We start from the raw sequence: 12600 nt of genomic DNA on the forward strand, positions 1-12600 counted from the left end.
ACTAAATTGTGCATGCAATGAGGATGTGCATGCAAAACGACGACGATTGTTTACAGTGCAACTTTTATACGCCTGTTCCTTTGTTGAGCGGCATTGCGTAAGCGATAGTCATGCAAAATTAAATAAGAGAAACCAAGCCCAGAATCGAATAGGATTTCAACCACTACCCCCTCCCTGCGTTGCACTTGAGTATTTAAGCACAGAAACAAGCTGGTACTCTGCAAAAAAAAACAAAAAAAAACATGCAGGGTCATACCAGGCATCCAATCGCATTAAAGTGTGTGGTTCCTTGCCAATTTAAAATAATTTTGAATAAAGTCCAAATGAATCAATGAATGAATGAATGTAAACAGCAAGGCAGAAAATAAAAAAAACAACCAGTCACCGCAAAATCCTATCCTAATGCTTTCCCACCCACTGCGAAGTGCTTAGCCAAATTATTCATCGGACGAGAGCAGGGTATTTGGGGTAAATCTCATCTCTTCGGGATGTTTAACATGCAGCTAAATCGTAGCACATAAGCATTTTTGCATATACGTAGCAACATATCACATGGAACCCCCATGGTACCGATCCGACTTCGAAATGACTCTGATTTGCAGCAGAAAGCCATACTTGTCAGTGCACGAGCTACTGCAGCGGTTTGAAGCTTCCATGCAATTTAAATCTGTGCCCTTTAAGAAAACGCCTGAGAACAAAACGCGATATGTTTGACACTGATGGAAAATTACAAATTGTGCACAGCTGATATCGCTTGCTTCCACTGCACTAAAGCATTAATATTACACACATACACAATACGTACAGTTTTCACTGTTGCCATCCTCATAGGCAGCTTGGTAGAGAGGGCTTCAGCAGCAGTGGGGTCTGAGCATTCGGTCTCGCTCACACAGTCAGAGTAGACTGAACCACGGCGCGAGCGCCTTGCGCCACGTGTTTTCTTGCCATTTCTGAGGAGGTAGTCTGCACAATAAATATAATGCAATCAATTTGTGTTATGTCATGCACATCTAGATCTGATGAAAGCATGAAGGATAGCCCTTGATCTCATTTCACGTGCCAACGATGCCACTTTCATATTATTGACTTAAGCCACGAATTAAATTGCTTGTTAACGTGGTGTGCTTATAACAAATAGAGATTTAGGGTTGCCCTTTACAATGGGAGAGCAATAAGCAGTGCCGTTTGACAGCTTCACTGTACCAGGTGAAACTACTTTGAACTTTTTCATAGAGACCCATATATGATTACTCTACAGATCGATGGTCAACTCTCTGGCGCAGACACACGCCTGTGTTCTTGTGTTGGTGATAAACCTCATAAAATTCATCACGGATTCCAACATGAATGCTCAGATAAACTTAATCTTATATATAGCAAGGACGGACGTTTGTACCTTTTAATATGCATAGTTCTTACAATTGCTGAGAAAAAATTATATTACCTCCCACTAAAAGGAACCACGTGTCTATAGATGCAAAGCTGTGGATGGTAACGCTTACACTGGCTGTGGCGTTGATGCTGGCGCTCACCGTGGCGTTGCGCGAGAGAGAAACCTGGATCGGTGCATTCACCGGTGTTTCCTACTATAACATGCCAATTGCTGCTAATGGGCGATGAGAAAAATACAACTCTGATTAGGCACAGAGACCTCCAGTCGTCTTTTAGTTAATGGGCATGTTGCGAGTTTTTATTCTTCAAGAATGCACAGGAAAAATCTCCCACCGGCCCTACCTTGGATGTCATGATGGAATGCCTATATATAAGGGATGGGGAGCGAACGGTTGTGCAGAGCTAGCAATCAGTTTTTTTCAGTCAAGAAACTCTCTAGCAGACGCTTGCGCCGGCGTTGCGATGTGAGAGGGAGAAGCATAGGAGAGGAGAGGGAAAAGAAGATGCGCATGCACTGTAAGGGTGGTCACATCGCACATCGAATTGAGCTCAAATATAAAGCTTCTCAAACTCAAACAAGAATCAGCTAGCATGCTTGTCATTCACGCGTAACGGGCTGTGCTATAATGTCTGGCTCTCGCATTTGCTGGAGCCACGGATACCCATAGCCAGCATTTTGTGTTGTAGGGCCTCTTTAAAGTTCCCAGCAACCCTTTGCCAAGTAGTCATTGAATGACTCCATTAAAGTAGTTTACTGCGTCACGAATCCTCCACACCAAAAACTTTCAAAATCTGTCAAGAGCCCATTTACAGAAATTAGACGCTCCCAGTAACTCCTTTCTCTCATCTATCGTCTCGACAAGCAATGTGGAAGATACTCAAGGAGGGTTTGCATGGGGAAAACTGTAGTATCGTACGGTGGATGTGCTGCATGGAGGCACCGGTCGACGGGAAGTGCACAGCAGCTGTTAGCCAAGCAGGAACTGTTTTATTATATACAATGCCGTGCATATATACATAGGGTAGTGCCCCCAAGGGCAGAAATACTTCACATGAAATTGAAACCGAAACACCACATCATCCTCCCCTAGAAAGAAAAGGACATGTGGCTCTAAGATCCTTATATAGCGAATAATAGAGACTATTATCCTCATTTTGAAATATTATTAGAAATATTAGTGGTACATAAGTAACTTGTATAACTTTATACAATTTTGAGCAGAGTGCTATGACACATAAAACTTGTACAACCTTAACATCCCCCCTCATTTTGTCGTAAAGTAACCAATTGAAGACAGGAGAAGCGGCATGAGAAGGAGAAAAAAAACATAGCTATGTACACTGTGCACCATGGCTGAAAACACTTAAACCATCTTACAACAAGAAATCACAGCATACCAGGCACCAAGTGGTAGACCTTTAAATAAATAAATGTAAATGTACAGCATACACACAACAATGCACTCGTATGGTACAGATTACAACATACGGGTAAGATAAAGGAATTCGAACACAAGTCTTTAAACTTAAACGGTTTCTTATGCAAACGTTTGGAACTCCAAAGCTCATTACTCTCTGAAGTGCTCCCTTACGGAGCAGTAAGTTCGTTATCTGAGTATGAGCCTACTGGCTCGCTTACGTGCTGCTCAGGCACAGCCGAGAGCGTACAGGAATAACTGGAGTCCCACGACTCGCTTAAGCATCCCTCAGTTGCAGCTGGGGACGGTGAACCCTGGCGCGAAACATGGCAACCTGAAGGTTCGGAAACATGTCCATTAGTGTTAGGAAGGATACTGGCATGGAGACTGGGCTCATCAGTCAAGTATTTAGACGAAGCCTGAGAAGAGTCCGAGGACTCTGAAGCGTGCTCAATGCACGGTAAAATTTCCTGGTGGCTGGGCATCTCAGCCGAACTTGCAACAGGTGCCTGAATACCATTTTTCCCCGGGAAAGATGGTGATGCTGCAGGAACAGGGATAGAAACCAATCTTGGAAACGAGGCAGAGTATTGCGTTTGGTTGTGCAAAGGTATTGAAGGGTGCAAGCGTGAAGGTGGTTCCCTTCGGAATGGACAATTACAATTTTAGAAGCATTCAAAACCAATTCATTACAGAATTTAAATGCCTGGGATCCCTCTGCCAACGTAACGGTAAACGGACCCTAGAACGCGTATGACACTTTGGCCAACCTGAATGACTGACGGTGTGGCTCCTCGCTTCTGATCCACATAATTCTTCATGTATTTCTGCTAATGAAAAACTAGCATCCTTATGGTATTGTCCGAAAATGACTGCAAAATAGAAGGCAATGGCAGATCAGTTATGTCAACCACTGTGCGAGATTGATGCTTATGAAGCAACATCGCGGAAGACGATCTCGTAGTTGCCTGAGCAGAAAAATGGTAAGTATGCAAGAACTCTGTAATTGCCTTCTTTAGAGGACGTTGTTCTCATTGGGCTGGTTGAGTGTACTCTTTCAGGACCCTGTTGAACTGCTCAACCTGCCCATTGGCTTGACGATAGTTGTTGGAAGAACACAGGTGTTGAATACCTCAATCGGAATGAAAAGTTTCAAACTGACGAGACTTAAACTGGGGGCTGCTGTCTGTTACTAAGCGTGCCGGAAAACATTCACGGCAGAAAACTGAAGTCAAGAAGGTAACGACTGCATCAGACGTAACATCTCGAACGAAAGAAACTTCAGGCATTTGGAGTAATAGTCAATCAAAGTGACTGAAAAGCAACAATCTGAGGGAACATTTGAAAGAGGACCTATAATGTCCATGCCTAACTTCCACAGTTTCTTAGAAAAAGAAACTAATTGTAGGGGTGCAACTGTAACAGGTTCCTCGCGGAAAATCAGCCCATTGTCATACGCCAGTTCGTCTTTCACCTCAAAGTAAGCTACAAGTACTGAAGTCAAATGCTTCTTTGGCAGACAACCCTCAGCAATGTATTGAATAAGCTGCTGGAAGGTACTATCTTTAGCAGTAGCTGCCTGTAACTAGTCCTTATTTAAGCATGCAGCAACTTCGGCGCCTGTGCTGGCAGAAGCTGGACTGGCAGCCGATAATGCGTCCGCTACGACATTATCGACACCTTTGCAATATTGTACAGAAAAGTTATAATGAAACAGTCGGGCGCACCATCGAGAAATTCGCAAAAGGCATCGCCGCACTGTGCCAGCTGACAGCAAAGTAGTTAAAGCCTGGTGGTCAGTCCGTAATGTAAAATGCCGACCCCAAAGATACACATGCCATTGTTCTACCGCAAACAAACAAGCAAAAGCTTCACTCTCCCCTGCTGAATACAGGAGTTCCGCCAGGGACAATGTTCTACATGCAAAAGCAATAGTTAGCAGCTGATCTCCTCTCTGTTGTTGAGAAACTGCTCCGATGCTGACATTGGATGCATTGGTGGTAACCACCACCGAAAGATTATTATCAAAAATATTTATGACCAAGGGTTCAGCCAGTATTTTTTAACCTGGTTGAAACTGGCATTGGCCTCAGCGAACCATTTAAAACTCTGACCTTGCCAGAGCATGCGGTGCAGAGGCTCAACAACATCAGCATAATGCGGTATAAACTTTTCATAATATCCAACAAACCTCAAGAAGGATTGAAGTGCTTTAACATCAGTAGGAACAGGGGTATCAGGAATGGCAGTGACCTTAGACTAACCGGTGATAACCCGCGAGCACTTATGTTATGACCTAAGAATGCAATTTCAGTAGCAGCAAATACCGCGAGCACTTATGTTATGACCTAAGAATGCAATTTCAGTAGCAGCAAATACACACTTGTCATTAGCTTCATGCCACAGGAATCTATTTTAAACAAGTCACCTTTCGAATGTACATAATGCCCTTTCCAATTACGGCCCCAAACTAAAATGTCGTATATCATCGTCATCGTCAGCCTGACAACGTTCACTGCAGGACAAAGGCCTCTCCCATGTTTTGCCAGTTCACTCGGTCCTGTGCTTGCTGCTGCCAATTTATACTCACAAACTTTTTAATCTCATCTGCCCACCTAACCTTCTGTCTCTCCCTAACCCGCTTGCCTTCTCTGGGAATCCAGTTAGTTACCCTTAATGACCCTTAATGTCGTCTAAGTAACAGACAACTCCTGGGCACCCCTTCAGTGCATCGCTCATCATTTTTTAGAAAATAGCTGGCGCAGATGCCAGCTCAAAGCACACTCTGTGAAATCTGTAAAGCCCTTGATGTGTTACAAAAGTAGTACGATCACGACTCTCCTCCGCTAACTCTACCTGGTGATATGCAGATGCAAGATCAAGCTTAGAACAAATTTTACCACATGTTAACTGTTGTAAGAATTCCTCGATGTGAGGTAGAGGGAAGCCGTGCACCACATTAGCCTTGTTCGGCTCACGGAGATCGATGCACAGTAGGATAGAATTGTCCTTGCGGACGACGATCAAGGAAGACACCCAGTCCGAAGCATCCACCCTCTCAATGATGTCAGTCGACTCTAGTTGTTGCAGCTCGTCGGCAACTTGTTGCCTCTGCAAGAAGGGAAGACGACGCAATTTTGCCGCCACTGGCTGTACACCAGGTCGACGCTTGACATGGTGAACATAATTTTGGACGGTGCCGATGTCCGACGAAAACAGGGGGTGATACTCCGGTGGTGCATTTGCCGGAACCGCCGACGAGTGGACGAGAGAACAAGTGAGGGTCTCACCCCTGACGATTATTTTCAGAGCTCGGATGGCATCTAATCCCAGGAGCGAGGCGGACAATTTAAGACGTAAAAAGGAATCGTGGTGCAGTTGCCATTGTGCGAGACTGTTGCCTTGAAATAGGCATCATTATTTATGGCTTGCTCTGAGCAATTCTGTAGAACGAGTTGCGAAGGTAGCAACTTGATATGCAAAATGTTCCATTTATATTCTTGGACGCTGAGTATAGACACAGCTGCCCCAGTGTCGATGAGCATGTTGAAGGTGGATCCACTGATTCGTACGGGAAGATGAAGTGCAATAGTAGTGACCCTTTCGTGCACTTGCAAGACAGTAACTGTATTGATCACCATTGATGTGCCTTGATGACCGGTCGACTCTGTAGTAGTGCGGCAGACCCACGGGAAATGTCCACGAGGTCCCCACCGCGAACACGTCCGGCTCCTGGCTGGGAAAGCGGCAAAGTTAGCCGAATGTCGCATTGAGCCGCAGCGGTAACAGGCACCAGCGCGAGCCGGCGGCGAAAATGGAGAGAAGGTGTCGGCAGCAGTGGAGGGTGAGGAGGGGAACGAAAAAGAAGTCCCGCGCTCCACCTCCCTCGCTACGTCGAGCGCATTTTGTACAGAGAAGTCTTTGCCCATCTTTAAAAAATTCTTTGTAGGTGTAGCGACGCGATGCCAGAGACGACCTGGTCGAAAGCGAGGATATCGCTTGCCACGCCGAATTCAGGAAGCTTGGCTACTCAGCATACTTTCTGAATGAATTCGACTGCTGACTGGTCCGGTCCCTGACACAGGGCTTTGAAGTGGGTGCGCAGACACACCGCATCCGGTTGCGAATCATATATTTCATGAAGCAGCACAAGAGCTGCGGCAAACACACTCAGCATCGTCTCCTTAGTTCGCAAGTCGGCTCCCGGCTGCTGCTCATCTTCGGCGGCATGCAGGTATACGTGTTGAGTCTCTTCACGCCTAAGGGGTTCAGCACCTTCTTGTGCTCTGACATAGCGTCCCTGGCAGCAGTGTCGATGTAAACCTGTAACACAGGACGCCACTGCCTCCATGGAATAGATGGTACACCGGGACACTGAAGAAATGAAGGCAGAGGAATAGCCGCGTTCATGCTTGCCAAAGGGTGCGCAGAGAAGGCAGTTCAGGGAGACGCGCACATCTGTAGGCCTCTTGACCGAACAGGCACGAAAGTGTAGAACAGGGACGAAAGTGTAGAAAAGTAGGAATGAATTGCAGAAAATACAATACCGGTGGGACAGCTTGCATGGGTGCTGAGTCAACAACACGAGGAAAAAGGCTGGATGACCACCTAGACACCTGATGCACATTTATTGAAGATTCCCGTCGCCAAAATGTATTCCAGGCTGGAAATGGAAATGATTCCCGACTGGAAAGCCATTTCCAGCTTGAGGCTTCCCAGTTCACTTTGGAAGTTATATTTCCAGCAGGAAATGTTTCCATCTTGCAGTTGGGAAATGATTTGTTCGATTAGCATGAAATTTTCCTGTTTGGGAGCGGTTATTTGTGAAAGAAATTCAAGCCAAACAAAAAGATGCTATACATACAAGAGACAAATTAAGTGCTTACCACGTTTACTCAAATGTAACTTGAGCTTTTTTTTTTCAGATTTTTGCTTCCTAAAGTCCCACGCCTTACAAATAGAATACCAAAACTCAACTTTTTTCTTCCTGGACGCAATGAAAAGTTACCTCTCGGTAATGCAAGCTGTGCATTTGAGGAAGACTCGGAGTATTGATCACATGTATGCATGGGTGTTGGCAGGGAGTTGGAAAAGGGGAACTTGCATCCCTCAATACACATCAACATTGCCCCCACCCAAGCTGCGCCAGCGCTATTTCGCTCCCCTGGCAATGATGCAACATGACTTTGCACCCCTCCCCCCCCTCAAAAGAAAGAGATCCTGCCGACAATTATTAAGATCATATGGCCGGCATACATTTCACCATGGTGATTTTAGGCGCCCCGTAGTGCTGGGAATTAAATATAGCACAAGGTCGGACCTACTTTTATTTGACCTTATAGTCGCACACTCAGCACGACTATAAATGTTATAACTGCAGACGTTCAACCCGGTGCTTGCTCAGTTGCTAATTAAGTCGCTGCGCCAAGAGCTTTAAACAATGCCACTTTCTTCCTTGTGAATAGGAGCCTTACTTTTAAATTCACCATTGACTGCCGCGATCTAATATTTGTAAGCTTTGCTAGCAAGCTCTTGTCAATGCCGCAGCCACAAACCACGAAAAATGACGCGCTGTCGCGATTTTTGTTGACATATCAGTGGCACTAGTAGCACTATTGTCATATCGTTTCTCAGTGCAATCTAATGCTATTTTCAATAATAGCCTACTCTTCATTACTCATACTTCATAAAAAAAGTAATATTCTTTTTCAAAAGGTAATATTATTAACAACAATGTTCTAGTAAATTGAATAAATCATTACTAGCCACCGCAGCATGACTGCAGCTTTACGTTAGTTTGGAGATTTACCTTAAGTAATACCTGTGTGGCGGTTGTATAAAATTGTTCAGTTTTATCTCTGGAAAGTGCTACGAGTGATGATAAGTGCGTTCGAGTGGTTTTTACTGCTGTACTGTGTGTGATATGTTGGATTGAGCGCCAATCGTGGGACATCGATTATGTCAACTGTGATTCTGCCGTTTAGAGGTAAGTTTTGTGCCTGCATACTTTAGGCACGCTTGTCCTGTATATTTGTTCACAATGTTTCTATATGTGGGAAATGCATTACAGGCCGGTTTGGGCAAAAAGACTTTGTTGCCATATTCATGTGCCATTCAATGCTTGTGCCAATGGCGTGCATGCGTCTTGGCAACTAATGCCAGCAATTACATATGTACGCGTGAATTAATTTGACGTTTACTCAGCGTAGTTTAAGGTCGATAAAAATAATTCTTGCTTAACTGTCGCTTAATAATTCTTGCAATTTAAACCGAAATGCCTACCGAATTTTTCCTAAAAAAGACATTCGCTTTACACACTGCTGTTGTTTTGGGTGTATGATAAAGGTCTGTTGTACTCCTTTCCAAAGCTGTATCGGTGCTGTCCATGTGGGTTGGTGAGGTTATACTGTTGCTAGAACAGCGTTTTATAGGTCAATGTGGTTTTAATGTGCGGAGAAAGCGGAGAAGTGGAGGGGAGCGGGCTTGTCGATTTTTGCCAGGGCCACTGTCCGCAACCTGTCCTTCATTAGCAAGCTCTGGTACATGAATGAAGATGCTGCACTGCTCTCATACTAACGTGCAGAAGTTGCACAGTATCTTCGCCGCACTTGTGCCGGCTTCCGAGTGAGAAAGATGCAGCAGTACCAGCTTGTTTAGATGGGTTAAGTACGGTGGCCTTGGACTGGGTCTTTTTTTCTTGTGGCAGCTTGTAAACTAATTTTCTTTTTTTTTAGATATGTCACTCATCCCTTCATGTGCACCCTGTGTCAATCAATTGCGGCTGGGTGGATTGCTGCCTGAGTATGTTCTGTCAAGATTGTGTTGGAGGGATTGGGGGCTGTTATGAAGAAATTGTGTCTAGTGTTCGATTCCTCGCCGTTCGATTTTCGAGAGAATACCTCGCCAACGTAAAACGAAAGGAGCTTTTTTTTGCTCGTTGTGATTTTGTCCTGCCTCTGTCATTGTATAGGACACCGCGCAGTGGAGGCCCAAAAAGCAATACTCTAAAAAGGGTAAAAAAAATGCACATGCAGCCAGGAACGAAAACATTTTGTTAAGCTCCATTCAGGAACACTACCAGTTAATTTTTCTATTTTGTTTTTTTAAGGGATGCTTTTTGCATCTCTTTTCAATGTTTACTTTGCAAGATCCCACATCTTTGCAATGTCTTACATAGAGCGCTAAGGAAAAAATTACCTCTGGACCCGTATGCAATTAGTTTCTTGAATTTCGATAATGATGACGGGGTACCTCTAGACGCAATCATGCTTACGGGCCTTCACTCTTTGTGGCAATCAAAAATGGCAGGCTATCACTTCGATAAAAATGCTCGGCCTGCACGAGCCTACTTTAAAAAGAGTATTCACTGGTTCGTAGAAATTTATAAGGCAGAACTTGAGCCCCCTGGGTGGCTCTCAAAGTTGAGCCACTGGTGACATTATGCGAATTTAAGCATGACGACACCAGCTTGGTGCTGGTCGACAACTCAAAAACTGTATTGTGTACGTTGGGTAGTTTTATGACAAATGTAGGCAGTGCATATGTTACATGCGTCGTTTAACATTTGTCAATTTCTACACAAGCAAAGAACAGAGGTGCAACAGCAAAAAAACCTTTGGATCATTTTTGGAGCAGCAAAATGTTACTTTTGGAGAATAAAAATTTAAATTTGGAGAAGTATGAGAAAGACATTTCGAAAAAAAATATGTGCAAAACATCTAACATGCCCTAAATCGGGCAGTGTAAGAGCACTGCTATTTATTAAAAGCAGTATTTTCAACAACCCCACTGCATAAATAATAATAACATACACATTAGCATTTGCTGTGTCTGACTGCGAATTCAAATGTGAATCTGCCAAGTTGGCGACATTGAAATTTCAGGGGATTCGTAGGGGTGGCGAAACGAAACACTGGCATGAACTTTTTTTTTAGGGCACCAGAAATGTCATACACTGCTCCAAATGATTGCCAGTTACTTTTCAGACGTCATAGATCTTACTAGTACTCACAATTATGCGCTGTAAAAAGGCATGAGTATTCGAACAAGACGTGCTGTGTCTCGTGGTAAGTGCTGACAGCCCCTTCAAAATGATAACATGTTTTTTCGCAGGACGTCATTGCACTACAGGGAAGGTGGATTAGGCAGCGCTCTGCACGATTTCGACATATCTACCAGCGCAAAAAAAAAAGACAGGACATTCAGGGTAGAAAGAAACACACACATAGTGCTGATGTGTGCGTTTTCTTCCTGAATGTTCTGTCTTTTTTCCCGCTGGTAAGTATATTTTATTCATAAACCAACTCACCCAAGCAGCAGTCCTAGCGAAGTTGAACAAGTTAGAAACACCAATATGTGGCTCCTCTTTTTATTCCCTTTTTTTTTTTAGTGATGGGAGTGGGTTTAGAGCACAAACTTTTTGGTTCGCTTGCAAGGTGCGTTCGACCAGTTGAAGTAACAACTACGTGCACTTGTTGGCTTGGTGATGATACTAAATATCTATCACCTGGAAGACACAACTTCAAGGTAGAAAAATGTTTTGTGTGTCGTTGCTATTGTCACGTTGTCGCGAAGTGGACAAAGAGAGCAGACTGTTTATTCAGCCGAACTTGTGGCCAAGAAACTGATGGCTAGACTACAGCAATACAAGCTGGCACTGATAGTTGCTAACACAGCGATAGTTGCTAACAACTCACAAGTCGTTAAGTACATCGGCATTTATACACGTGCCGTGGAATATTCTAGCATTATACCCAACAGCCCCGTAGGCATAGAATAATATAAAAGTTACAAGATTGGTCACTCGGGACAAAAGCGGTGGAGCTAAGCAGCTTCACGCCAGCCGTAAGATGTCAACACATCATTCACCGCTTCAAGGAAACATGCGTACTAGTTATTTACTACAGTACCGCTTCTAGTGCATTATACGTTGTTGCGACCGGGGTTTGCAGGCACCGGAGGTCCAGAAGGAAGTTGTCGAGGCAGAAGCAACAGACTTGAAGAGGTTTTATTTACATTATATACAAGGTGAGCTCTCGTACATGACGAGCTCTTTCTTACATGGCGAGCTTTTGAATCTGGCGTTCCCCTACATGGCGCTTCTTCGAATGAGCCGGGTGGCTCATTATAAAGGGTATGTGCTCCCCAGATCCCTAGATCAGGGAACACGTTCAGATGGTACTGCCCAACCACAGATCACACAGTTTGCCCGAAGTGTCGTAGTGTGGTGCCGTCTTCCAGGCCACTGCCGATGACGCCCAGATAAAGACTCTTTCCCGCTCATTCCTTGTGGCTCTCTCCTGGCAAAAACATTCATACACACCACCACAGGCACGGGAAAGCGCCCTGACCACACTGAGACACATCAAGTCCTAACAATTTTTCAAAACAAGCTTCCTTAAGCAGTATTACCAAGCACAAAGCAGCAAATGGAACGTTTCTCTGAGCTTTCACCAAAACTCCCAATCCCGATTCGAGAATTATCTTCCCATTAGACTGCTTTCAAGAAAGCTAACTGTCAATTGATGAGCTCCCCGTGGCACACCTATGTGCTAGCGTGACTAATCCGCTGTAGCCTACCAGGCCTCATACTCATAAAATAAAGTGTTGTTTCACGCTATCTTTTAGTTCCCGAAATTTTGTGCGCCAAAGCTAGTCGTCAGTTCCCTCAGAGCTGACGAAGAGACAACTGTCACGCTGCACCTGTGTCAGGAACATCCACATCAGCCAATGCACGTCACAGGGCTCCTGCCTGGATGAACTACTACTTGACTTTCCCTTGCAGTTACCA

The 12600-nt window shown here is 44.5% G+C and overlaps 1 protein-coding gene across 2 annotated transcripts in view; it reads right to left on the bottom strand.

Annotated features, from left to right (window-relative positions):
* Positions 1–12600, bottom strand: part of LOC119178488 (uncharacterized) — a 95098-nt gene that overhangs the window by 5374 nt on the left and 77124 nt on the right. For both annotated transcript variants that reach the window (XM_037429696.2, XM_075885316.1), the window contains one exon: positions 806–963. In XM_037429696.2, the coding sequence (XP_037285593.2) occupies positions 806–963 (158 nt within the window). The remainder of the gene's footprint in view (positions 1–805; positions 964–12600) is intronic.

The sequence above is a fragment of the Rhipicephalus microplus genome, chromosome 1 (genome assembly GCF_043290135.1).
Source record: "Rhipicephalus microplus isolate Deutch F79 chromosome 1, USDA_Rmic, whole genome shotgun sequence".
NCBI lineage: Eukaryota > Metazoa > Arthropoda > Arachnida > Ixodida > Ixodidae > Rhipicephalus > Rhipicephalus microplus.